Source organism: Chrysemys picta, chromosome 18 (assembly GCF_011386835.1).
Source record: "Chrysemys picta bellii isolate R12L10 chromosome 18, ASM1138683v2, whole genome shotgun sequence".
NCBI lineage: Eukaryota > Metazoa > Chordata > Testudines > Emydidae > Chrysemys > Chrysemys picta.
The window spans coordinates 15,913,703-15,941,557 of NC_088808.1; the positions used below are offsets into that span (position 1 = coordinate 15,913,703).

The window sequence follows — 27,855 nt, forward strand, 5'->3', positions numbered from 1 at the left end:
CCGCCCGGCGCCAGCCGTTCGGGCAGCCTGGGGCTGTGATTGGTCGGCAGCCGGGGTCCCGGCCGCGCTCCCCGCGTGGGATGAGGCGGACCGGGGGGCGGGGCGCCGCGCTGTGGCGGGTGACGTGGGTGCGCGCTCCGAGCCGAGCCGGGGTCTTAGCGGGGGGGACTCGCCTCAGCGCAGCGCGCGCGCGGCCGGGACCGGTGGGGGTGGGGGGCAGCCCCGTGACCCAGATTCCCGCCTGTGGGGTGTCACCGCGAGTCTCGGAGCATCCCGGCCCGGCCCGCCCCGCCCGGCGTTAGCATGGGCCTCGGCTCTCCCAGACACAGGCTGGGGACACAGGACCGGCGGCGCGGCGCGGCCTGGGGGGGCTCACGGTTGTTCTCGGGCCTAGTTCATTGCACCAGACTGAAGGGACGCGCAAGGCTCTCAATGTACTGAGGTGAGACTCTACCCCCCCTTGTCTCTCTTGTTCCAGGCACGGCCCCCAGCGCGTAGCAATTCCCGGGCCGCCAGGGCTGCGGCATCGGGGCGTGGGTGTTCTGCACAAGCACTAGGGTTTTTCCTCTCTCGGCTGCAATAAAGCCCCTTCATCAGTGTCTCTGACTCGCTAAGAATGGCACCATAAGGTTCATAGTTCGTTGGGTCTCTAGCTCCAGAGCAAATCTACACTTGCAAGTGTCCACACTATTAGGGGGAGAGGGATAGCTCAGTGGTTTGAGCATTGGCCTGCTAACCCCAGGGTTGTGAGGTCAATCCTGGAGGGGGCCATTTAGGGATCTGGGGCAACAATCTGTCTGGGGATTGGTCCTGCTTTGAGCAGGGGGTTGGACTAGATGACCTCCCGAGGTCCCTTCCAACCCTGATAATCTGTGATTCTAATTGCCAACTCAACCTGGGGTCTGAGAGGCTGGCGCACACTTCATCAGCAAGAAAGCATCTGACTATGAAATTTAATTTTACAATTAAGCTGCTGATGAGGCATGGAACAGGATAAGTATCCAGAAGTCTCTCCTTGAGCTGAGTTGTGTTGGCTCTGCAGGGCTAACAATTTAAAACTAGGGAAAATGTATGGCACTCATAAGGACGGTATGTGTGGCAGCTGATTGAAACTGTATCTGCCATTTTTAGGTAGACACTTATTAGAGTAGAGCAGCATTTTAGGGTTATATTGCACAGGTTGCAGATAGAAAATATTTCACTTGCAGACTGGAAAAGAGAACGCTAGAAATGCTGTTGTCCTAAACTGCTGGCAGTGCCTTAGATACATGACTCATTTCTGATCTGAATGGTAACTGCAGCTGTTTTCTTCTCCCGCTTTGCTTTCAGAAGCTGGACCAAACCATTCTGCAGGATGTTGGGATTCCTGAAGCAGCCTGTTGTGGTCACTGCAGAGATCAATGTGAATCTGGTGGCTCTGACTGTGATGGGATTAGTAAACCGGCTCTGGGCACTCTCCTACCCACGGGCTGTGGTGTAAGCACAGCGCTTCACTTCCCATTTAAAATACCTGGGATTTTTTTTTTTTTAAAGTTTGCGAGTGAGAATGTAATGGTGATGAAAGGTTCTGGATTGCTGGCTCAGGATACTTGCATCCTAGTCTGGATTCAGCGCACGCAGTGGCAATGCAAGCATCCTCACCGGCATGCCTCAACCCTGACCTAGAGGACTGAAAGGGATGCTAAATCTCTATGCTCCATTCAGTCCCTCTGCTGAGATTGCCAAAGGAGGAATCAGTTAATGTCCCCATCACTAAGATATGGGCGCGTTGTGAGATGTTTCCAGTTAGACTTGACACTTTTCTTTCTCTGTGGTGTTTCAGTTTTGATGAAGTTTACTATGGCCAGTTTGTGTCTCTGTACATGAAGCGGATCTTTTTTGTGGATGACAGTGGCCCGCCATTTGGCCACATGCTGCTAGCTTTTGGAGGTAGGGGCTCCATTGAACTTTAATTTAGGAAGCATTTATTGCTCTTTGCTTTGGGGAAAGAGGAACAGGTTGCAGATATGCTTTCAGTTCTCAAATTCTATCCTTGTGGAGAAGGGATAGGGCAGAATTTCTTCCATGGAAACCTTGCTGATTTCATTTGCTTTAGAATGACCACATGGGCTTTGGGCTAGTGCAGAGGTGGGTAAACTGGCCCGTGGTGGGACTGTCCTGCCTAGCCCTTGAGCTCCCGGCCGTGGGGACTAGCCCCTTGCCCTTCCCCCGCAGCCTCAGCTCGCCGTGCTGCCAGCTCTCTGGGTGTCAGGGCTGCGAGCTCCTGCCAGGCAGTGAGGCGGCGAGAGCCGCCGGGGTGTAGTGTATTAAATTGCTCCCCGTAGGAATGTGCTACTTATAGTGTGCTACTTACTGCTGCCAGTGCTGATGCTCTGTAAGTAGCACATTCCTACGGGGAGCAATTTAATACACTACACCAGCCCTCCATACAGTTTTAGAACCCTGATGTGGCCCTCAGGCCAAAACGTTTGCCCACCCCTGAGCTAGTGGCTTGGAGTGCAGGAGGGGGGAAAGTGGTGTAACTCTGCAAGTTTACCATTTGCCATGACCCCTACCCATTTCCCTATTACAATGGAGGTTTCCACCACACTTTTATCTTACTCCCAGACAAACAGGAGGACCGAACCAAACTGTACGATGACCTGGAGAGGTTAGAGCATTGGGAATAGAAGGCAACAAGAGAAGATTCAGGCCCCAAAAGTGTGAAGTCAAGGGAGAGGAAAGGGACAATATAAAATGGGGGGGATTAATTAAGCAGTTGCCCCTTTCATGTCAGTGTGTGGTTTATTTTCATATTGTCTCCTGCATACTATCCTAAGGTAACTTTTTCATGTAATAAAGCATTGCTACAAGGGAGATGTGCGTCCGGGAGAGATGGTCCATAAGACTCTCTCTTCAAAAAGTGGTCTGAGTATAAAATACTGAGGAGATACTCATGGGGATGTAGTGGGAGGCTAACTCTGATTAAAAACCAAATCTCTATGAGAGTAATTAACCTTCAAAATTTTATCACCCATTTCCATGTGCCACTCACTCCAGCCACATCTGCTGCTGTTCTTTTTCAGGTTACTTAGGAGGCTTTGATGGAAACTTCTTGTGGAACAGAATTGGGGCTGGTAAGAGCTGATTTTAACAGTGTCTCATTCTTCCAACAGAATAGAGCTGCATTTCAGAGCTGATTCATGATTTTTTAGTCACTAATAGAAGCAGAGGGGTTTTTGGTTAGTTTGTTTACTTGATCTTGGTGATGTTTCTTCAGAAGAGATGTTAAATCAAAGTCTTCTGTATGACTGCAGTGGATGTTTCAGAAGATGCTAAAGATCCCATAGCACAGAAGAGAGTAGGGAGTAATTATAAAAGGCAGCATAGTCCAGAAGATAGGTTAATGGGACTGAGAATCAAGACACCTCCCAGCTCTCAGATGGATTTGCTGTGACACCTTGTGCAAGTCCCATTTGCTTGGTTTTCAGAGGTGCCGAGTATCCACAGCTCCCAGTGATTTTATTTCGAGTTGTGGATACTCCGTTTTTCTGAACGTCATACTTCACTTTACCCATCTTGAAAAAGGGGAACAATGATACTTGCCCATTTTCTGAAGCCCTTTGAAGTCTACAGATGAAAGCACTGTATAAATGTGAAGGATTATTATTATTAGCCTATGTTACTTCAGATAATTATATTCTAATGTCCCCTAACTGTGAGTAAAAGAAATTGCAGGATCGGGCTACAGCCCCGTGTTGCTGATATCTTAGCTCTTTGTTTATAAACAACATGGGGAAATACCTTGAGTCTGAGAAGAGCTGTATGAAACCAAATCCTATTCTTCTTGCAAACACCGATAGAATAAGCAACGGCTTCGAATGCTCTTGTCCTCACGCTGTTTTCTGTCCTAGAGTACAATATGAACGTGCCCATTTGGTCCTTGCGACTGCTGCCAGCACTAACTGGTGCCCTGTGTGTGCCTTTAGCGTACCAGATTTTGGTAGAGCTGCACTTCTCCCATTGTGCTGCGTTTGGAGCTGCCCTCCTGATTCTCTTCGGTAAGGATTGTGTCTTCAGCCTTACTCTCCATACAGAGGGGGAATGATCCGCTTTCCCCTTTGAATTCTTCCACGTTGAATTTTTAATGCATGTGGCAGTTAGTAAGAGCAATGCTGAGAGTTAGGGAGGTGGGTGCTGCGGTGCACCAGTCCTGATCAGCATATCCTGCTATTCAGTCCTGAGGCCCACACACAGCTCTTTCCATGCACTTCAATTCTGACCTGCAGCACAGCCTGCGGTTCCAGCCCTGCTCCTACCTAGACGTGACTAGGGCTCTCTATTATTGAACAAAGAGGAAGGTTCAACACGGAACCTCACAGCCATGCGGGCAGCTTTATTTCTTTGCCTTTGAGGAGTCTCTTTAGGCTCTTCCTCAGATTTCTGTAATATACTGTCATGCACACCCATCCCCAGAAGGGCCATACCTCAGCTTTAGATTTCAGCAAATCTTTTCTTCTTCCCCTCACCCGTCTGCCATTTCCCATGCTTGAAAGGTTTCTCAAACACAGAGCATGGCTCTGTCTCTCATCTCAGGCTTATTATAATACTGTGAAAAGACTTTTGTTTTGCTTTCTTTAGAAATATTTCTTTGATTCTCAGTTGATCAGGTCTTTAGAAGTCCTTATGGTTGATGGTATTGTTGCTGCCATGAGTATTGCTTGACAGTTTTCCTACCAATAATTTGTGCCTAATTTGGTGTGTATATATCTTCTCCTTCTGTTTCTAACAGAGAACTCTCTGATCACTCAATCCAGGCTGATGCTCTTGGAATCAGTACTAATCTTTTTTATCCTGCTGGCAATTTTGTCCTACCTGAAGTTCTACAATTTACAGAAGTGCAGGTACAACTGGTTTTCATTCCTGGGCGTTGGATAACCTTCCAGTTAGTTGTAATAAGCCATTCATCATTTAAGTATAAAACATTTGTGCCTCTTGGTTTTTTTTTTTAATTGCCATATAAATAAATACATCAAAGGCTGTCTGGCACCAATTATAATAATCTTGTGTGTGGTATACTGCAAACCTTATTTGGGGTGTGGGCTAATGGTCCAAATTCAGGCTGGGGAGGCAAGAATCCTTATCTAATTGTAGTTGTGCCTTGGGCAAGTCACTTCATTTCTCTGAGCCTCAGAATCCCCTCTGTAAAATGGGGATAATGATACTTGACCACTCATAGTGATGTTGGAAGGATTTTATCTTCCAAGCAATTTGAAAGTTTAAATTTATATTGGAATTGGAAAAGGTTCAGAAAAGGGCAACAAAAATGATTAGGGGTATGGAACGGCTTCCGTATGAGGAGAGATTAATAAGACTGGGACTTTTCAGCTTGGAAAAGAGACGACTAACAGGGGGATATGATTGAGGTTTATAAAATCATGACTGGTAAGGAGAAAGTAAATACGGAAGTGTTATTAACTCCTCATAACACAAGGACTAGGGGGTCACCAAATGAAATTAATAGGCAGCAAGTTTAAAACAAAGAAAAGCAAATATTTCTTCACACAACGCACAGTCAATCTGTGGAACTCTTTGCCAGAGAATGATATTGTGAAGGCCAAGACTATAACAGGGTTCAAAAAAGAACTAGATAAATTAATGGAGGATAGGTCCATCAAGGGCTATTAGCCAGGATGAGCAGGGATGGTGTCTCTAGCCTCTGTTTGCCAGAAGCTGGGAATGAGCGACAGGGGATGGATCACTTGATGATTACCTGTTCTGTTCATTCCCTCTGGGGCACCTTGTCATTGGCCACTGTCGGAAGACAGGATACTGGGTTAGATGGACCTTTGGTCTGACCCAGTATGGCCGTTCTTATGTTCTAAAGCAGGGGTCCCCAATGTGGTGCCTGCGGGCGCCCTGGCACCCACCGGGGCATCCATGTACACCCGCCTACTGGCCGCTGGAAAAGCAGCCACTGAAATGCCGCCGAGAAGCGGCAATGTCAAGAAGCACGGCAGCATTTCGGCGGCGACGCCTCTTGATGACGCTGCTTCACGAATTTCGGCAGCGATGCCTCTTGATGTTGCCGCTTCACGGCGGCATTTTGGTGGCTGCTTGTCCGGTGGCCACGGTCCTCGGCGGCTAGTTGTCCGGTGCCCGCCCCATGGAAAAGGTTGGGGACCACTGTTCTAAAGTGTTGTTTAAATGATAGTGGGGTTGTCTTGGCTTCCTTATAATTTAAAAAAAAAATCCCTTGGCTGTTTCTCCCTCATTGCCAATTCCTGGTCTGGAAAATTTCCCTGTGCATAGAAATAAAGAGGGTGACAAATATCCCTATTAGTCATTTGTTATTGCTTATGGGCGCAGAGTCAACTTAGAAATCTTTGTCTCTTCTCGCGTGGCTTTGTGTGTTCTCTGATTCTTGCAGAGCCCCATTTAAAATAATACCCTTTAAACTTACCCTAGCCTGTGGCCTAGCCCGTTGCTTTATTGCGATATTGGAAGCTGTGCAGACTCTCAGTGCTCAGAATGACTTTTCAGGGTCAGAAGTGTTTAACATCCACACCTAGACCAAGGATAACAATTGGTGTCCTGGGAGGCCTGATATAAACTACTATTAGCATAATAGAATTCTAGTTGGGTGCCTGTATCTTACTGTGTTTTCTCTCTTTTTGTCCTTTTATCTAAGCCCCTTCACTGCAGGCTGGTGGTTTTGGCTTTTATTGACTGGAGTTGCTTGTTCCTGTGCAGTTGGGTAAGTACTGACTTCTCCTGTCCTGCTGTTTTACTAAACTCCCGGATTGCTTTAGTGTTCACCGTCTCAGCCTTTGCTTTGCTGTGTTATCAAGAGCTCAGCTTTCCAGACTCGCTCTTGATGCTGCAGATCGTTGTGGCACATCTGTCTGTAGCGCTTCTCCAGGTTTTATTCTTCATTGAATACCCCTGAAATAATCAATGCGCCGATGACATCAATCCACATAAAGCAGTGAAACACAAACTGATAGGGGTTGTACTGAAAAGAATGAAATACACCTCTACCCCGATATAACGCGACCCTATATAACACGAATTCGGATATAACATGGTAAAGCAGTGCTCCGGAGGGGCGGGGCTGCACACTTCAGGGATCAAAGCAAGTTCGATATAACGCGGTTTCACCTGTAATGCGGTAAGATTTTTTGGCTCCGGAGGTCAGCGTTATATCGGGGTAGAGGTGTACATATATTGGTACAAGCCTCCATCAGAGATGGACCTTCTAAAAACTGAGACCTGGATTTCAACTCCTACTCCCAACTTTGTGTTTGTCTGAGTTCAGGGACCCTCCATACTCTACCTTGTGATAGGCTGCCTTGTTATCAACAGCCTCTCTGCCTTTATCATTAGCAAGCAAATAGCCACTTCAGAGACCAAGCCACAAAGCATCTTATTCAGTCAGCATACAGAACTGGAGCACCAATGTTGCTGGGCTTGGGAACTCCTTGCTCAAGAGAGTTTGAATACGTACACCTTGCATTAAATCCTGTCTATAGTCTGGGTATGTTTAACTCCGTTTGATCTTTGTGTGCTGTCTTCTCAGGGTAAAATACATGGGGCTTTTCACCTACATGCTGCTCTTGGCCATCGCTGGAGTCCACTCCTGGCACTTGATAGGAGACCAGACCTTGTCAAATGTAGGTAGCCTAATGTACTCAATAAATAGCATGTAATTACATTCACAGCGTGCATCCAGAGAGGGAGGCGCAAGCTAAAAGCCTTCTAAACCATCAGCTAATAATTCAACACTTGAAGAAATCCTAGGCATGTGTTGCAATTAAGCCTACTGTTATGGTCTGGAAGCCCTCTGCTTGCAGAGCTATGGCCCAGCTATGTTATAGGAAAAAAGCAGGGTCAAGAATGAGAGAAAGTGTACGTGTGTAGCTTTTCTGGTGCCGAACTGTATTTCTGAACGGGAAGTGGCTTGCCCTCCTGCCCCTGCTGCTACCCATCTTTAATATGGTTTGACAGGGTCTGCAGGTTAAAACCTATCCAATTTCAGTGTATCCTGTGCACCCCAGTCTGACCTTGCACGAAAAGTGATTAAAGTGTCCGCAGTGGTAAGTCCACAGGGAAGTTGGGGATTTTTTTTTCCTTTTCCTTTTTAAAAATAACCAGGTACCTGGTTATCGTCAATAGCTGGGAAAGGGGTGGGGGAGCAGGGAAATAAACAGATCTGCTTACTTTTTCCCAGCTCTGCTGCATGACCTTGGGCAAGTTGCTTCATCTGTCTGTGACTCAGTTTCCCCATCTGTTAAATGGGAATACCCTTCCATATTTCACACAAATGTTGTGAAGCATGATTAAATAACACTTTAAAGTGCTTTGAGATCCTGAGCTGTATTAGCCTTATTACCTATCAGTGGGGGAGACCTGCACAAAGCTGGGACTTACCAGAAGGGATGTAACAGTGAGTTCTTTGTATTCTGCCAGGTTTCTGTGTTGTGCCATTTGCTGGCGAGGGGACTAGCTCTAGTAGTCGTCCCAGTAGCAATGTACCTGTTTTTCTTCTACGTTCACTTGACTTTGCTCTACCGCTCAGGACCTCATGACCAGATTATGACCAGTGCTTTCCAGGCCAGCTTGGAGGTAAGGAAAGCGGGAGTGAAGGAAAGGAGATGTTGGAAATGGGTCATGCACATACCCTCAGTTGTGGAAATGGACTAAATTAGCACTATGAAATACTTGCTCCTTTGTCCTCATCTTGCTGCTATTGTGCTATAAAATGGCTTTAAGCTGAAATAGTGAGGAAGTGCTGAATCCTAATAGTAAGTGAAAGCTCTGTCCCCATCTCTATCCTGGGGCTTTCCTTTGTACCAAAGCAATGTTTGGTGTCCCACACACAATATGCCCACTCTTCTACATAAGAGCACAGAGAGAGCTAAATTCTCGGGTTGGGTTATGCCAGTGGAACACTACTGAAGTCAATGGAATTAGTCTCACAAGTAAATGATATAACGAAATCACAAGGGGGTTTTAAAAATACCAAAACCCAGAATTGGAGGGAAACTATCTAGTCAGGGCTAGAAGATCAGTAACATGTCCCTAACACAGCGGGTCACCTATAGATAGAGCCCTGTTTTATTTGCAAATGCAAACCAACATGAAATAAAATGAAAAACTCGCCCTCTAGTGGCAGCTCCTGTCCCGCCACTCACTCAGATTTGGCCCCTGTCATCATGATGGCAGGATGGATGGGTCAAACATGAGTGGAACTGCGACCCCATGCGTCAGTTTGCAGTGTCCAGAGCGGGGAGCCAGGCCCACCCCTAAGGGATAGGAGCTGCTGCGTGAGTGTGGGGCAGGCTTGCTCAGTAATACCTGTCTCCCCCAGGCTTCCCTCCCTCCTAAGGCAGGACCCAGCCCTCCCCCTGTGCCTCCCACTCCCCCTGCATGACTTAACCATCCTCCAATACCTGTGGGGGGCAGGACCAGCCCCACTGTGGATGGGAGAATTGATAAAATGAAATAACAAGAAATTCCCCTCCAAACCCCCCAAAATTATAAAAAATTATTTTTCGGGGCTCTACCTACAGATTCAGTAGAGACAGATGTTAGTCACATTGCTTAATCCTCAGACTGCGGTACTGAGAGCAGTGTAAGGACCTACATAGACTAGAACAGAGCCCATATAGAATAGTCCCTTAGTTTATTGTTGGTGCAGGATTGCTTTGGGGATGTTCCCTGAGACCCTGAAATTCTGCAGGCTTCATTCTGTAACCAGCTTACCTCTGAACATAATGTTGCAGGATCGGAATTTTAGAGCTATAACGAGGACAGCAAGCCTTATACTAACATGTTATATTACACGTTAAAGCTGTGACTGACTCTCTTCAGAGTCAAACAGCTTCTGAGGTTTTTTCCTCTGGTTTATTATCTTATTATGCTTTTTAGGGCGGGCTAGCTCGGATCACACACGGCCAGCCCCTTGAGGTAGCCTATGGCTCCCAGATTACCCTGCGGAATGTTTTAGGCAAACCCATGCCATGCTGGCTCCATTCTCACAAGAGCACTTATCCCATCAGGTGAGGAATCTGTTTTGTTCTGTAACACTAGAGTGTAAGCGGCGGGGGTTAACTGCTCCTGTTCTTGAGCTGACAGTTCAGATCTCACTGTCTGTGTCTGTGCAGCATCATAGCCTCTCTTTCCATCAAGCTTTCAGGGTATGTTAACTACTGCATGTCATACAAAACCTTGTTATTACTCCACGAAGGGCTTTGGAGCCCATTAATATTCCTATTGAAGCGTCGGGGGGTAAACTTCCATTGAGCAGTTCGTAGTTATAATACCGATTAGGATAATGTGTGATTCATCCTTAAAAGAATTTTGTAATCAGCTTGCCAAACCACTGGCAATTAATTTCAACATCCTTGAGAAGAGGGAAGGTACCAGAGACTTGCAGGGGAAATAAAACGTAGGGCGGGGAAGGGAAAATCCTAGTATTTACCTTAGATTCAGTCTCACTTCAGTCCCTAGTACAATATTAGACCAGATTATGAAAGAGAGAATTTGTAAGTACCTACAGGGTAACAGAACACCAAACAGCATGGGCTTAAAAAGAACAGATCAGAGCAAGAAAAGGGCTTGCTTTTCACAATCCAATTCCAAAATGAGAGGATGAATGGAATGTGGTAATGATGCAAGGGCTCTAGATTTCAGTAGTGTATTCAGTGTTATCTGATGTGATTACATTAAATTTTAGATTAAATCTCAGGAAAAACTTCATTCCTGTAAGAACAGTAGGACAATGGAACAGACTCCCTAGGGAGGTTGGGGAAGCTCCTTCACTGGAGGTTTTCAGAAGGAGGCTGGAGCCATCTGTCTTGGATGGTTTAGACACAACAAATCCTGCATCTTGGCGGTAGGTTTGACGAGATCAGTGGCTCTCAACCTTTCCAGACTATTGTACCCCTTTCAGGAGTCTGATTTGTCTTGTTTCACCTCACTTAAAAACTACTTGCTTACAAAATCAGACATAAAAATACAAAAGTGTCACAGCCACACTATTACTGAAAAATTGCTGACTTTCTCATTTTTACCATATAATTATAAAATAAATCAATTGGAATACAAATATTGTATTTACATGTCAGTATATAGTATATAGAGCAGTATAAACAAGTCATTGTCTGTATGAAATTTTAGTTTGTACTGACGTCACTAGTGTTTTTTATGTAGCCTGTTGTAAAACTAGGCAAATATCTAGATGAGCTGATGTACCCCCGGAAGACCTCTGAATAACCCCTAGTTGAGAACCACTCGACTAGGTGACCCTTGTGGTTCCTTCTAACCCTATGATTCTGTGATTCTAATTGTCCTTGGAAATATAAATTGGTAGGAATTTGAGCACTGTTACATGGCCTGGAAATTGGTTAAAAGGATCAGGAAAACTGGCACTGTATTGAGATGCAAAAGGCATCCAGTGGGATGCAACTGAGATCAGTGATACTACCATATTCCTTAGCAATTGGGACATGTTGGAAATGCCAAATGAGTACAGAGGAAAAAAACCAGAGTTTAAAAGCTGGGCAGGGAGACAAAATCACGTTGACTTGGTCAAATGGAAGCTAATATATATATGGTGGGGAAATAATCTGAAATGCAGATATTCAGCTCACAGGGCGGGGGAATGGTATCTAGAAAGCTGTAATTTACAAAAGAAATCTTGGTTGGTAGTGGAGAGAAAACTGAATGAATGAGTGTTTCCCATCAGCTGCTGCAGCCAGTAGACCAATGCAATGTTTTGGCTACCTATACAGAGAATGTTATTTTTCCCCAGAGTAAGGAGCTGACAGTCCCTTTTCATACAGCTCCTTTGGCATGGTAGCTATAATACTGCATATGATACTGGGCATCACAATACCAAACTGATGCTGGCAAACTTGAGAGGATTCTAAGATCAGAGCGAAATGAGTCTAGATTGACTAAGGCCAGGCCTTCACTGCGCACTTACTTTGGTATAACCATCACTACAGACCCCTGAGTGTTGTAGTTATGTCGACCTAACCTCCGGTGCAGACAGCGCTGTGTCTCCCACTGACATAGCTACTCCCTCTCACGGAGCTGGAGTTACTAAGCCGACAGGAGAGCGTCTTCATCAGAAGTGGTGCAGATATGCCAATGCAAGTTTGTAGTGTAGACTTGCCCTAAACAATGACTGTGGGGATGAGAGAACCATCGAAACACCAAGGAAGGAGGGGAATGGTTTATGGCGCATGATGGGGTATATGTAAAGAAAATTAAGAAAAATTACCTCCATTGATTTCCTGCATTGTTGGATAGTGGTCTCAAGGGAAACAGTGGAAGCGCCGTTGTTTCTGGCGTTTCAGATTAGACAGGGTAAATCTCTGGGGAATATACAGCAGGGACGTATCCGCCATTAGCCTGGAGGACTGGAAGAGAGAAGCTAGTAGGTCTTTTCCCTATTGAAGTCTCGTGCTTTAATCTTTCCACCTTCATTTACTCAAGCACTGGCCAAAGCCATTGATAGCCCAACCCACTCCATCCCTTCATGGATATTACAGCACAGTTCACTGCATGGAAGAGAGGGTCTGAGCATTGGCTTGTCAGGCACCCCTTGGAATGGAAAACAAGAAAACACGGTGAGTGCTGGGTGCACTCTGCTCCTCGGAAGCCTTGGCCTCAGCACATGTATTACATTACACCTGATGTGCTGTGACTCCTGTGCTGTGCTCTGTATATTGTGTCTCTTCAGCTGTCTTCAAAAGAACAAAGCCAGTGGTGTAGTGCCGATTCAGGTCACTGAGTGAGACTTGCTAGTTTAATCTGAGGCTGCTCTCTGTTCCACACAGTCACAGGGAACAGAGCTGTACTCAGAGTTCTGTCCTCTTACCTACCCATATAGGTACGAGAATGGCCGAGGCAGCTCCCACCAACAGCAGGTGACTTGTTACCCCTTCAAGGATGTCAATAACTGGTGGATTGTTAAGGATCCTGGGATGTGAGTATACAGGAAACATGCTTAAATGCCATACCATGAGCTCTGCTGATGAAAACGGATCCCAAAAGCTAAGCAGGGCTAGGCCTGATTAGTACAGGGACTGGACACCAGCTGGGAATACTGGGTTCCATAGGCTTAGAGAAGTAACTGTGGTCTAGTGGATTGAGCATGGGTCTGGGAGTCAGGACTCCCAGTCTCAAGTTGTGTTCCCCACACTGCCACTGACTCATTGCATGTCCTGGGGTAAGTCACTGCACTTCTTCATCTCCATTCCCCCATCTGTCGAATGGAAATGATAGTGTTATTGGATCTCCTGGGTGCTGGAAGGATTTAATTAATATTTGCAAATGCTTTGAGATTCTGGGATGGAAAGTATTATACAAGGGTGAATAATTTGTATACAGCAAGAGAGAAATAGAAACGTCACCATAAGTTTAATTCCAGAAAAACCTCTCCTACCACCAGATAGTGACTAGAACTGGGCTTCAGTTAAATCTTTTGCACAGGCAGGAGGGGGCACTCAGCTGTAGGGAGATGCTGGCTGTCCCGATCACCCTGCTGGCTGACTTAGGAGCAGCACTGAGGTGCTCCAAAAAAAGAGTTGCTCCTGCCAGAGGCATGGGACCTGGGGGTACAAAGGGAATTGTAAAGAGAAATGAAACTGATGGGAAAGTCTTTGAATTCCATTTTGCATGTGAAAAAAAAACAAAATACTGCTTCTAAAGTCTGTGTGCAGGTCTCAGTGAGTAGGGCTGACCCTGGCTGTACTTGAGTAGGCCTCAGGAAATAATAGAATTCACTTTGAGGGAAATTAACTGTTTGTGTTTGAAGTTAGGAATGAGATATAGATCCTCCCAAATTAGAGAGAATCTCGTGTGTGTGTATCCTGCTCTTAAGTTTTGTCAATTAGGGGTTATGCCAGCCAAAGCCCTAGTGTAGACAGGTAAACTGGCAAAAGATTGCTTTTGTTGGGGGAACTGATATAAGCTGTACCAACTAAAGGATGTTTTGCTGGTATAAACTGCATCCAAACTAGGAGTGTTTGCCAATATCACTGTGCAGGAATGGCGCTGAAGTGTAGACCTGTACAGAAAACTGCTGGATCGACAGCCCTGGGGAGTGAAGTTTTCTCTTTATCCACAGAGCAGCTAAGTACAGGGAAGGCTGGGGAAGCTTCAGTGCCCCACCCCTGCCAGTGTGCATTGTATCTGTCTAGGGTCTCCATGACCCACACAGGCTTTGGAGACTGCCCAGTGACGGCGTCCGTTGTGATAAGGATACGTGCCAGACCTGACTCATTTCATATAAGCCATCAGTCAGCTGTTAGATGGAAATAAATTTTGGTGACCAGTGGCTGACCTGGATTCAGATCAGCCACCAAGAGGCTAAAAGCTCTGTTTCCCATTACTGATTCCCTGAGTCAGCCTGTCCCTCTCTCTGCTTAGTGTCCAATAACTTTCTCTGCATCCAGCTGTAACCCATAAGGGGCTCAGATTTCTCATCTGACCGTCCAAATGTTTCTCCTCCTTCCTTTTGTCCTGGTCTCCAGACTTTTCAAGCTAATGGTCACTAGTTGGCACTAGCTGTGATGGGGAATTGAAACATTTCTTTTGGTTTGTCATCCTGGCAGGCAGCAGCTGGTGGTGAGTAACCCACCACGTCCCGTCCGACATGGGCATATTGTGCAACTGGTCCACGGCATCACAACTCGTTACCTCAACACGTATGTGCTTCTCCCAGCCTGCTGGCTCATTCTGTTTTGTTGCTTCTCTAAGTGTCTGTGTAGGGATGGGGGGACACTGGGGAGTGCTGGTGCTCTCCCTAAGACACTTCTAGGCTCTCACAGTATACTCAGACATAGGCCTGGATACAACTGGTCCAGTCACTAAACGGTTTCTGGTTAGTATCACAAATTGCTCTTCTACTGCCAGACCAACTGCAAAAGGCAAATGACAGACCATTTATGGGGTATTTAGAAGTGTTAGAGACCTCTTAGGTCCCAGCTAGTCCAATATACATTGTGACAGCATTGCACATTTCTACATGCTCGTCTGGGTAATTTTTCCCCCCCAACAGGCAGGTCTTCTTAGTTTTTGCATCAGCACCACCCACACCATTATGGTAAGGGTGGGTGAGTAGACTTTGGGTGGGATTTTCAGAAGCGCCTAATTGACTTAGCAGCACGTCCCATTGAATTTCATGGCATGTGGCTTTCAGCTGACTTGGTGCTCCCAATCATGTAGGCACTTGAAAAGTGCACCCCATGTGCCTGGCTGTTGTGTGTTTGTGACAGTTTTGTAAGGCTGCATTATTATAAAAATGGTCTCTTAAGAGTCCACATGGACTTCAGTCACCTAGATTAGGAGGTGGGGCATTTGAACCCTGAATGTTGGTTCTCTTTGTGCTCATTCCAGGCCCAAGCGGATCAGGAATGCCAGTTGGTCCATTCTCAGAAACCCCACTGAAGACCGTTACTATTCCAGCTACCCTTCTGTTTGCCCCAATTGAGGTGTTTGTGCTTTACCAAGGATGGTAGCTGGCAAAATCAGCTTCCTCCAATGCTGTTTTATGGCCCTTTATAACAAGGAGCCCCCTCCCTTTCTTTGACCCCTCCCCCCCCAAAATATGCTGCTTGATTTGTGCCAATACGTTGTTTGGCTTTTTGCTTGCTGAATTTCTGTACCCCCCTGAGTAACTTTGTGGGATTTGATTATTAAATAACCCTGTGAAATGAACAGAGAATTTAGCCCAGAACACTTACTTTATGGATCTTGCAGACATGATGTTGCTGCACCTCTGAGCCCACACTCCCAGGAAATCTCCTGTTACATTGATTATAACATCTCCATGCCAGCACAGAACCTCTGGAGAGTGGTGAGTGGAAACTTGGGTGAGGGGCAGGGAGGTTTTTCTCCTATTGGGAAACATCTAAGACAAAGTAAAGATCAAAAGACCATCCCTCTCTTGCAGGAAATTGTAAATCGGGAATTGGACACAGATGTGTGGAAGACCATTTTATCTGAAGTAAGGTTTGTCCATGTGAATACCTCAGCAGTGCTGAAGGTAAGTGGGTTTATGTACATCAGGCTTCTCCTGTTCCCTTGTAATCATCCCGAGGGTCCATGCAATCTGTGTCCAAAACTAATCCTCCTTAAAGTGAAAAAGCCCTGTATTTTTATCAGCTTGTCTGACATCAGTCTGGTGAAAGGACTGTGTTTCTGATGGCAATGAAGCACTGTAATGGCATGATCTGTTACAGACTGAACACTGCATAATTCCATTGCATGTTGCAAGTGCTCAGCTCATTTGAGGATCAGCCTGTGGGTCAGAAGTAGAGGCTACATCATTAACAGCGGGTGGTGGACAGGCCTGCTTACCTCCTCTTCACAGGTAACATTAAGGCAGGTGTCTGAGACAGGATCCACTTTACTAGTTGATCTAAGCTCTTTTACCACGTTCGTCACTGTCACTACTGAGCACTCACTCCACTGCCATCCTATTAAGGTGGGGTCTGTTTAGCTCTAGCAATAGGTCTGAACTTCAGGAACAGCTTGGCAGGATTGTGCCTTCGCTTTAAGCCTTCATTTTTATTTTTCAGCTCAGTGGTGCATCTCTACCTGAGTGGGGCTACCGGCAGCTGGAGATCATTGGGGAGAAGTTGTCCAAAGGGTATCACCAGAGCATGCTGTGGAATGTGGAGGAGCACAGATACGGGAAAAGTAAGTCTCAGTAGAGTTCTATAGATTATAATGTGTGGGCTTCCTCTTCAGGGGAAAGGGGCTAGATATAGTACAGAAAGGCATTTATTGGTGGTGCTAGGGCCATAGAACCTACGCCAGCCTGTAGGTTGGAGTAACAGCTATAGAACAGTTCTGCCATCACTCCCACAGCCGCGAGGGTTGAGTTACTTGGGCTGGACATGGAGATGAAGGATTTGTCCCCAAGTGACTGGGACTGTTTATATGAACATTAGGAACACGTAGCCTTTGAGCAGACTGTGTCCCTCCTTCCTTGCACATGGAATCACACCGGTTTCATTGCAGAAGGGCCCCTCTGAGCAAAGGAGAGGGGGGGTTACGGAATGTTGGATGTTTCTGAGCCATGTGATGCACTTTCAGGCCAAGAGCAGAAGGAGCGGGAAGTGGAGCTGCACTCACCCACACAGGCTGACATCAGCAAAAACCTCAGTTTCATGGCCAGATTCACAGAACTGCAGGTGACTGGGCCAAGGGAACAGGGAGGGGGATGGGATGGGATGTGATTCCTCACTGCATGCTAGGCAGCGGTTCTGTGCAGCATTTCTGTGAAGGGTGCCTCGGATTGATAACAGCCGTTGCTTCGTCATTAGGGGGAGAGTTGTTTTCTCACTTCCCCATCAAAAAAGACACATGTGTACAAAACTACCTGTTGAAACAGCTGTAGGGGCCACTGCAGTGTTTTCTATGGGCCGTTTCTGGAGGTAAGACATGTGTTGCCGTGAAAGATTGTGAAGTTCTGAAAACATACGTTGCAAAATGTTGTTTTTAGTTTATCCAGCATGCTGATCTATGGCATGTGCTTAAAGTACCTCCAGCTGTATAACTCAACTGTTCAGTAATAGGGCACTCCAAGACTCAGCCTTAACATGGATTTTTAATGGGTGTTAGCACTGCACTTGATGTCCCTTACTAACCTTCAAAAATTCAATAAGGAACCAGTATTCATTTAAAATTATAATCAAATACAGTAATGACAACCTCCTCTGGCTCAGAAACTTGCCTGGCCAGTGTAGGTGTGGGATTGCTCATCCATGCCAGGTGTCTTCATTGCAGTTCCAAATCTGAAAGTCCTCTGATTGCTTTGTTCTAGTGGAAGATACTAACATTGAAAAATGAAGACACAGAACATAAGTACAGCTCTTCCCCCCTAGACTGGATCACTATGGATACAAACATCGCTTACTGGTTCCACCCTATCTCTGGTGTAAGTATCTGTGTCATGTATTAAGTCTGGTTTGTTCATTTGGATTATGTGAAGTCTGAAATGGAAGATATGAAAGGGGTGAGAATGTTTGAAAGAGATCAGGCTCAATTCTCCTAGTGTCTTTCTAGGATGTCTCTTACAGATAGGGGTGGGTAGGAACCTGTTGTGAGTTTCAAAGCAAATAATTTTCTCCTCTGGTAAAACAAACACTTCACATTTTAATTTAATAGAAGCTTTCCTTTCCCCCTCCCACATTCTCTTGAAATGTTCCTTACAATGCCAGATAGGACAGTTGGTATAACCCGCTGCCCAACAGTAGAAAAGTAAACTGGAGAGTTCTGCAGGCACGCGATACAGTTTTTAACAGCTTTGTTCCTTAAATTGCAATTTTCCCTTAAAGTGTTAGCAGAAGAGAGTTGTTTACTTAATATTCACTTGTTCCAGTGTAGAACATCAGTCCACCACTGACAGCTTCTTTCAAATGCCATATATAAAAATGAATGATGAAATAATACAGCCACCCCACTGTCAATAGCCAGATGGACAGGGGATTGCTACAGCTTGTCAGCTAAATTCTGAGTTTTTGGATTGGGGTGTATACAGCTATGTAATACTTAATTTTTGGCTTCTCTCTGTAGTAAAAAGTCACTGCTGTTTTCCACCTCTTATCCTACAGGCTCAGATCCACCTCATTGGGAACGTTCTCACCTGGGCTTCAGCTAATGTCGCAACTCTTGTATACGTGTGTCTGTTCCTGTGGTATTTGCTTCGACGACGGAGGAAGATTTGTGACATCCCTGAAGGTCTGATCCCTTAGCCACAGAAGTAGCCTTGTACAGAGCAGTTTGACACCTTGCTGCACAGAAGCTGTGAGAATTCTAATTGGGGTTCAGATACTCTTGTCTATGGACAAAGAACTACAGATCTCCCCTGGTTAGCTTGACGAGCTGTGCGCTCTCCTGATAGAAATTTTTATTGCAGGGCACCATCCTTTCTTTGGGAGATTACACTGAATATAGTATCAATGCATTTCCTGGATGCTTTAATGCTCAAAGGATCAGATTTGGAATCCATCAGCGCTGACCTGCCCTGGGTATTTTAGAGGTGCCCTTATACATACAGGTCCTGTCTGCTCTGCATGACCACTAAAGATCCTATTCCCAGTTTTACACAGCATAACCTTTGGCCAAAGTGGCTAGGGAAATGTTATCTAGCCATTCCCACGTGTGCAACATTAAGAACTTTTGAAAAATTGCCTGTTCTTGCAGTTGCTAGTTTCCAGGGTGTTTGGTAGCAGACCCTCTCAGGAGTCCTGATTAGTGTGTTGCCCTTTCTGTCTTGTAGATGCATGGAGGCTCTGGGTATCAGCTGGAGGACTCTGCGTGGGAGGCTGGGCTGTGAATTACCTCCCCTTTTTCATGATGGAGAAGACACTTTTCCTGTACCACTACCTGCCTGCTCTCACTTTCCAAATTCTCCTGATTCCTGTTGTACTGCAGCATCTGACCGATCATCTCTGCAGGTACCCAGGACACCCTACAGGGTGTTCTGCAGTTCTAATTAGTGGGGATGAAGGTAGTGAAATGATGGGGTTCATAGTCCCAGCTGCAGCACTGACTTCAGGCACGTTGCATTATGTCCCATCTGTAGTAACGCTGCCCTGCCTCCCAGAGGGGCATGGGGAGAATTACTCAGTTAATGCTTGTACAGAGCCAGGCAAGGTAAATTGCAGCCCTGTTTAGCAGTTCGTTTCTTTGGCAGCGAGAAGACACAACCTGTTTCCTGGGGTCTCCATGTCTAACAGGTAGCAGAGTGCAAAGTTCCAAATTGCTACACTCTTGCTATTAGACTATGGAGGTAGCTTTGCTTTAACTTCATTTCTCTCTCTCTCAGATCCCAACTCCCTAAGAACGCGTTCAGTGCCTTGATGGTAGCCTGGTTCTCCTCCATTTACCTGGTCTATCGCACCTTCAGCCCACTGACATATGGGGAGCCTACCCTCTCAGCAGCTGAACTCAGGGCCCTGCGCTGGAAGGACAGCTGGGACATCTTGATCCGCAAACATTAGTGGAGCCAGTCAAGATAGAACTGATCATGCTTACAAGTAACTCTGCTCTCATTTCTTAATAGGTGCTCAGGGTAAAAAGCCTTGTAATTTACATTGGTAAGAAATGCATCCCTATGGGGCAGATGATGTAATGGGAAGACTCAGTTTCTGTTCTGCTCTATAGCCTGAGTTAGTCTCATTGCAAATCTACAGTATTGTCTCAAACTACCTTGATATTTAGTGTAGAACAGATGCCTAGAGTGTTTACTGTAGTGCTTCCTCATGGTCTAATCACCAGCCTGTTGTTCAAGGCTGCCACCTTTTGGAGAGATGAGACTCATACTTGACTAGATGCATTCAGAGGAGACCCTAGTGACACTTCACTGAAGCTTTAACTAACTTAACCTCAACACAGTAGAGCTCACTAGTGCCCAAGGCCAGAGGGCTGAGAGGAGATTGAAAGCACTACACAGGGATTTGTTTGTTCATTCCTGCTCCCCTTGCTGTTTAGACACCCCTTTGGGGCTCTTCTTTGAAGCTCCTAGTGAGAATGTTCCTTTGGGAGTGGGGGTGGGGGTGTGAAAATACTTTTATATAAAATGGTTACATCTATGTGGCTGTTGTTTCTTCATTGGTTTATTAGTCAAAGCAGCACAACCACTCGAGCCAGGCTTTGCTTTTATAAGAGATCATCTTCAACAATAACCACTTCTTCCTGCTAGGCTTAAGCCTGCATTTACAGACTGTACCTGAGAGACAGGAGGTACCAGTTGGTGTTTGTTTTAAAGTGTCACTAGTGGACTGAGAGAGGGAGCACTAAGCTAGAGTCTGGGATTTCACATTAAGTTTGTGGCTTTTCTTCTGCTCATTTTAGGATGTGCCACAGCACTCTGAGCTGAATGCCTGAGCTTTAACGCTGCTTTGGGGAAGGAATGAGAACTATAAACCATGTCTGCAAATGAATTCGGCCCAGCAGACTCAGTACTGAAGTGTTCTCCAAGGTCAGCCTTCCTGACATGGGGCACAAAAACTGAAGCCTATGCTACATAGCGTGTAGTTAGGCTCAGCAACTAGTGACAAAACACCTCAACTAGAAGGCGGAGCCCCACCGCTCCTTTGTCTGACTGTAAGTTGCCAGTTGCCCAAGAGAAGCCTAATTTTCCTCAGCCCTGAGTAAAATAGACTTCTCATTATTGGCACAACTGCAGAGATCAGTCCTTTTCCCCACACAGAAGGGTGAACTGTCCATGGCAGTGCCAGATCTCAGGGGGCAGCTGGGGACCTGTACCTGCTTGTTTAAAAACAAGGCTCTTTGCTGCGTCTCACTTGGAGCAAAGAGCTGTTTTCCTGGCAGCCAACCTTGCTGCTAAGGAAAAGCACCATGAGGGGAGATTATTAATCTTGTATCCCACTGGGTTTAATTCCTAGGGGGATTTCAGCACACAATGCCATCTAACACCAGGTCCTGGGTCAATAATCCAGCTCCTTCAGTGAGAAGACACACACACAACCCTCTTGAATCTGCCCCTAAGTTGCTATGGGCACGTCACAAACCAGTGTGTTAAAAAGGTTGGTCTGGAACAGAGGCAACTTCTTCAGACCCCCACCTGGTTAGTGAGGACGGCTGCTGGACTCCAGATGAGATCGTTTGCCAGCTGCCAGCACGGTGCTGCCCTCTGCTTGCTCAGGGAACGATCGCTTGTATGTCCGACCATGCCCATTCATCGCCCCTCTCTGCCACTTGCAGATGTCGCCATTCAAAATGTCCTGGATATGCTGCACAATGAGGTTTATAGCAACTGCAAAAAGAAGAGTAAGTATCTGACACATGCACGTGGTTGGGCGAGCTCTTTGTCACAGCCACCTGCTCAAAAAAATAGTGGAACAAACAGCCCAGTCTGAGTCAATGTGTGAACCAGCTACTCTTCATTGCAATGGTGCTGTTTGCATTTGGGTCAGATCCCAACAACATAATGCTAAAACCTATAGTCCTGATTCAAACAAAGTCAGGGATAATCCATGTCCGTTTCTAAGCACTGCCCCCTCCACTTTACAACTGTGTTCAGTAGGAGAATGTGGGGCTCTGACTTCATGTGCAGAGTTCAATTAAAATAGTAAACATCCCTTACCCATATTGTCGACTCCACGAGGAATAATCACATCAGCATACTTCTTTGTCTGCAAATCAGAAACAATAGTAGGGCTTGGCTTTTCACAGTGATGATTACCACCAGCCCCAGATCTGAAAAAGTGGGTCACTTCGATTGTAGCAGTATCTAAAAGTCTGTGTGGTCAACTGAATGTTACTATCTCCTGAATTGTGTAGCTGTGACGGGACAGCTTAAAAGGTGGGGGACAGTTGCCTCTATACTAAAAGCGCTCAAGATATTCCTCTCCTCTCCTACTACTACAGTGACCTGAAGCTGATGTTCAGCATAGCCTGACTCACTGCAACAAGAGCCGGTCAATCCCGTTAGAATTGGTTCCAATCAGAACACCACATGCTGCTTGTAAATCTGTTTGGGTGCTGAATTGCTGCCTGTCTCTGCTTTTCCAAGCCCTCTGCTTTTTATAAAAAGGCAATTCCTAGGAGGGATGCTGATCTTGCTACTGCACTTATAGGGTTTAAGTTAAAGACCAGCATCGACCTGCTAGAGCAAAGTAAAAATTGTTGTTTTGCATTCTTCAAGCACTAACTAGTTAGTTTATTTATATGGTCACCGAACTGGCAGCCGCTTCCTCTCCTGTACAATTACATGCAGGAGGGAAGGGGAGCATTGCCCCCAGGTCATACTGCAGTGTTCCAAGTCAACTGACACTCTATTACATACATGAAAGGCTAGGCATAGGCTGGGCATGTCAGCAATCAGTGAGAAAAGAAACCACTCATATAGCACTATAAATACCCACTGCTTGTAAAGCCGCCTGGAAAACAACCATGACATGGCAGCTCCGGTGAGAAGCAGGCACACAGCCAAAGAGGACATCCCAGGTGCAACAGACATGTTTTTATCTCCTAAACCATTCCCATGGAGTCGCTCAGCATAGCCCCTTTTTACAAAGATGTATAAATAGCACAACAGTGGCCACACTTTGGGAAGGTTCCAACACTCCAATTCATGGCATGCTGGGTAGGACCTCACATCTGAGCCAAACTCAGCTACACCAAATTGTTGTGTTGTCTGCAATGAAAGGGAGACCGGCTGGATGGTTCAATAGTTTCTTTAATATCTAGGACTAACAGTGGCTAACTGCCAGGGGTTAAACTACTGGGAATTTTATTCAATGCAAAGATTAAATCTGAACAATAGGATCTTCACTAAACATTACTTTTTGCTCCAAACAGCTATGATTTGAGTGTTTTATACCAATCAAAGGGCCCTAGTCCCACTTCTTCAGCTACAGTATAAATAACCATCACTCAGCCTCTCCAGTCCCTTAAAACGTGTCTGATTTTAAACAAGTGAAAAGCTTGGTACCGGCAAGCAGAACTCCTCAAAGGCAGGTTTGACGAAGGTTGTGTACTGAGTCAAGATCTGCTCTAGGTCCCTCCCGCGCTTCATATCTCGAAGAACTGGGGCAGGGGGAAAAACAAGGGGCAGTGAGTTTTATCGTATGCATAGAGACGATTGCCACAAGGCAAGCAGGTGGCCGATAATGGAGCAGAAGCCCAGGGTATTACCTCTGCGGGACAGCCGGACATCAGAGTCTGTGTCAACGAAGAGTCGGAGATGAAACATGTCCCGAATGTCTTGGTTATAGAATACCAGGATCCCCTCAAAAAGAACCACGTCTGCAGGATAGACCACTGTTGTCTCTGCCAACCTGCCATGGGTATATGGACAAAGTCTCAAACAAAGTGGCTTTCAACACTGAATGCTAACATGCAGTTCCATTCCATTAAACATAGCTAACCTAGTCCCAGCTCTTCTTGCTCCCTCCAGCCCTCTGCAACAAGACCACACACATTCAGCTAGGGTGGGCCAGGAAGACAGGGCAGCTCACGCTGACTGCCCAGCACTGTGTGGAAGACGTTTGTTAAGAACTGAGACTTACCTGGAATGGGTTACAAAATCATAGGTCGGCACCTCTACAGTTTTTCCCTCCACAATATTTTTCAGGGTTGTGTGCATCAAATCATTATCAAAAGCACCTGCAAAATGAAGGAATAAAGAAACAAGGCCCAGCTGCTGTTATGACCAAAATATTGCCAGTCTTTCCTGGTACTGAAGGATTTAAGTCTACTAACATTCCTCTGTCTGACATTACCAGACCCAGGAAGGGGGGGTATTCCTGGCTTATTCCTTTCTAGCTACAGCAATCCAATCCCTAAGTCATGTTAAAGGAAAACTGTAGCATAACCCCAAAGAGAATGTAATCACTGCATCCAGGTACAAAGTGTCTTTGACACAGAAATGAAGACTAATCCAAACAGACATGAAAGCTGCCATCTAGACGGCCTGGTAGCTTACAGATGGACATGGCAACCACAGCTCAGCAAGGGAAAGGACCAAGAAAAGCCAAATCTTAATATTTTTTGCATTAGCTTGAAATAAAATGCAAAAAATGTTAAGTTAACATAAACCAAAACAGAATTACAGTGTGGGAAGCCTTATCCACTTGTCCTGCCTTTGAAAAGAGTGAGCAGTGCTGCTTAACCTACAGCAGGTGTTCTTCCACTTTTGTCCAGGATGGACTGCAGGGAATGGCTCCCGTTTGCAATCATGTAACATTTCTGGGGCATGGACAGCTGTTGCTTACACAGAAAAGAAGTATATTAGGAAAGTATCTGATGTGTTTTTAGTTTCTTTTAATGCATTTTAGCAGCTGGAAACCAGGAGGTGATCGAGCATCATGTGAGCGTTAATGTTCCGCAGACCTACAGCATTAGACTAACTCCCACTGCAAAGCAACAGTACGATGGCATCTAGCTCCAGCAACAACACAGGCACCAATCACAACATGAGGATACTGTACAGTTTTTCTAAGAACTCAGTCAGAAACGAATTAATTTTGTTCTTTCTTCCCTATTAACTGCCATTGCAGTTCTCCCTGCCTTTCACTTGGGCAGGGTTGAGGTACAGGAACCCAAATACCCAGATTTGGGGGTGTTCAATACTTTCCATTCTGCCTGTTCAAAGCCCTTTACAAACAATAATTAAACCGTGCACCAAGTCAGGCTTATGCCCCTTTTCAGATAACTGAAGCACGTAAACTCTTCGGGGCAGGGACGGTCCATTCCACATTAGTACAGCACCTAGCACAATAGGGTCCTGGTCCATGACGGGCTGAGAGGTGCCACAGTAATAAGAGGAGAGTAGTAACTTGCCCAAAGTCACCCAGAAATGCAGTGGTAGAGCTAGGAACAGGCTCTTTTGAGTCCTAGTGCTGTGCTCTATGCACTGAACCCTCTCAGGAAGGCCACCCCCAGGAACGCTGAGATTTCCCATGGGAGTAGGTGGGAGGGGTCTTCGCATTATGCTTAACTGAAGCATCAGTTTCTGCTGGCTCTTATAACTAATGTGCCCAGAGGAAACACTTTCCTTGTATTCCTTTAGAATTGGCTCCCTCCCCGCACAGCAAATGTCTCGCAATAGGTTGCGGGAAGCTCTGATTCCTGGCACTACCAGAGTTTGGAAAGACCAAACAGCACTCTGACATCAGCACACATAGTAGAGCTGTGGCAGAACAGCAGGCGATGGTTAATGGCACTGTAAGCGCGCAGAGGCAGGGACCGGTCTTTTTATTTACATAGAAAGCACCATGCACACCCCCTATGGTGCTCACAGTGAGTAGCTTTGAGGTATTTACTGTAGCTAAGAGCAGTAGCTATTTTGCCCTTCCATGACAGTCTCCTATCAATGTCCTTCCCCATACACACTTCCTCCTTCCCCAAAGGCAAACATGAAGTGGGGCGGGGAGATCTTTAAAACTTTACCTGGGTGATCAAAGTTGTACTGTCCCTTCAATGCCTTGGCTTTCTGGTCTGCAGTGAGGACCTTGTAGAACCTATCCTGGCTCAGAATGATGAGCTTTCGTTGGTGATGATCCACCTCATTTTGTCCCAGGAGCTCCATGATTTTCTCACATACTGTGGACTGAGGAACAACAAGCAGCCAGTCACAAACCACCACCCTCTGCAGCACCGTCCATCAGGGCTTCACTAACATTCAACTTCACAGCAGTCTTGGGAGGTGGTGGGTAAGAACCATCCTTATTTTATAGTGGACAAAACAAGGCAGAGGTTAAGTGGCCCCCCAACACATGTCAGAGCCAGGGACAGAACCCACTCCTGTGCTTTAAGCACTTCATTATACCTCCTCTCCTGCCTAATTCAAAACCCATCCACCAGGCTGTAGGGAGTTTTAAAGAGGGGAGATGTGGATACAAGAAGCAGTCGGGGGACATGGGGCAGAAGAATGGGTTCATGGGGGCACAGAGATTATCGAGTGGAACTGACCTAAGATACAGTGTTAGGTGAGTGGAGCCATGGCAGCCATCTCAAGGCAGGTTCTGTTCACAAATCTAATTCCAACCCTGTCACTCACTGTGCTGGGAAGGCTCAATTTAGGTTTTGCGATAGAGAAGTTCAGACTTGGAGGTTAAGTCTCCTATCACTAGTATTCCAGGTTCCCTAGGTATCTGATACACAAGGCTACTTTGTAATGCTAGAGCGCCTTCTCTCCAGAAATGCTGTACAAACATTTGTTCATCACATCTGCCTACCTGAGGGCTGGGGGAAGGTTTGTGAGATATTCCCATTTTACAAACGGCAAACCTGAGGCACAGAGAGATTAAGTAACCAACCAAGTAAACCAGCAACAGAACATGGACTAGAACCAAGGTTCAATTTAAAAACATAAGAATGGCCACAGACCAATGGTCCATCTAGCTCAGTAGCCCGTCTTCTGACAGTGGTCAGTGCCAGGTGTTTCAGAAGGGCTAGATGGGGGGAGGGATAGCTCAGTGGTTTGAGCATTGGCTTGCTAAACCCAGAGTTATGAGTTCAATCCTTGAGGGGGTCTGGGGCAAAAATCAGTACTTGGTTCTGCTAGTGAAGGCAGGGGGCTGGACTCAATGACCTTTCGGGGTCCCTTCCAGCTCTATGAGATAGGTATATCTCCATATATAAATTATATAGAAGTGTGGACAGAGCAGTGATCCATCCCATTGTCCAATCCCAGCTTCTAGCAGTCAGAGGTTTAGGGACACCCAAAGCATGAGGTTGTGTCCCTCACCATTTGGACTAATAGCCGTTGATGAATCTACCTGCCATGAACTTTTCTTTTTTGAACCCAGTTATACTTTTGGCTTGTACAACATCCCCTGGCAACAAGTGCCACAGATTGACTGTGCACTGTGTAAAGAAGTACTTCCTTACATTTGTTTTAAACCTGCTGCCTATTAGTTTAATTGGATAACCCCTGGTTCCTCTGTTATGTGAAGTGGTAAATAACACTTCCCTATTCACTTTTTCTCCACCATTCATGATTTATTAGACCTCATATCCCCTCTTAACTGTCTCTTTTCCAAGCTGAACAGGCCGCGTTTTTTAATCTCTCCTGGTATGGAAGCTGTGCCACACCCTTAATAATTTTTGTTGCCCTTCTCTGTGCTTTTTCCAATTCTAATATATCTTTTTTGAGATGCGGCAGCCAGAACTGCACACAGTATTCAAGGTGTAGGCGTACCATGGATTTATACAGTGGCAATTTTCCATCTTATTATCTAGCCCTTTCCTCATGGTTCCTAACATGGTTAGCTTTTTTGACTGCCGCTGCACATTGAGCCAATGTTTTCAGAGAACTAGCCGCGAGGTGGTTGTTTCTAGCTTCCAAGGCCCTTACGCCAGCCACTAGATCATTCTGCC

At 45.9% G+C, this 27,855-nt stretch overlaps 2 protein-coding genes and 1 long non-coding RNA gene across 20 annotated transcripts in view; 1 reads left to right on the plus strand and 2 right to left on the minus strand.

Annotated features, from left to right (window-relative positions):
• On the plus strand, positions 1–20,597 carry POMT1 (protein O-mannosyltransferase 1). 14 transcript variants are annotated; one of them, XR_010593648.1, is made up of 21 exons: positions 114–442; positions 1,330–1,476; positions 1,823–1,929; positions 3,066–3,116; positions 3,894–4,040; positions 4,772–4,883; positions 6,671–6,736; positions 7,559–7,652; positions 8,449–8,604; positions 9,910–10,040; positions 10,718–10,876; positions 12,881–12,976; positions 14,607–14,699; positions 15,754–15,850; positions 15,929–16,039; positions 16,575–16,695; positions 17,095–17,192; positions 17,825–17,938; positions 18,615–18,807; positions 19,283–19,460; positions 19,832–20,597. XR_010593648.1 is itself a non-coding variant. In XM_065572413.1 (21 exons), exons 2-21 carry the CDS (start codon positions 1,355–1,357, stop codon positions 20,004–20,006), a joined length of 2,355 nt encoding a protein of 784 aa, XP_065428485.1. In that variant the 5' UTR covers positions 114–442; positions 1,330–1,354; the 3' UTR covers positions 20,007–20,597. The 14 variants fall into 14 exon arrangements, 11 of the variants coding, with proteins under 11 accessions (XP_065428483.1, XP_065428490.1, XP_065428485.1 ...); XR_010593649.1 differs by having other exon boundaries at positions 15,947–16,039; XM_065572413.1 differs by having other exon boundaries at positions 18,615–18,741.
• On the minus strand, positions 4,965–12,407 carry LOC135976496 (uncharacterized). Its single transcript, XR_010593652.1, has 2 exons — positions 12,269–12,407; positions 4,965–6,924 (listed from the first exon to the last, which is right to left on the minus strand). It is a non-coding gene; the product is annotated as an uncharacterized LOC135976496 (long non-coding RNA).
• UCK1 (uridine-cytidine kinase 1) overlaps positions 17,590–27,855 on the minus strand; it is a 12,111-nt gene continuing 1,845 nt past the window's right edge. The window contains exons 2-8 of one of the 5 annotated variants that reach the window (XM_005293315.4): positions 25,924–26,083; positions 24,042–24,138; positions 23,668–23,810; positions 23,465–23,559; positions 22,115–22,163; positions 21,593–21,784; positions 17,590–17,820 (exon numbers count right to left, since the gene is read on the minus strand). In XM_005293315.4, coding sequence (XP_005293372.1) covers positions 21,597–21,784; positions 22,115–22,163; positions 23,465–23,559; positions 23,668–23,810; positions 24,042–24,138; positions 25,924–26,083 — 732 coding nt within the window. In that variant the 3' untranslated portion in view covers positions 17,590–17,820; positions 21,593–21,596. Of the gene's footprint in view, positions 17,834–18,136; positions 21,785–22,114; positions 22,164–23,464; positions 23,560–23,667; positions 23,811–24,041; positions 24,139–25,923; positions 26,199–27,855 lie in introns of those variants that run through there. The other 4 variants (XM_005293314.4, XM_065572421.1, XM_065572420.1 and 1 more) reach the window with 4 other exon arrangements.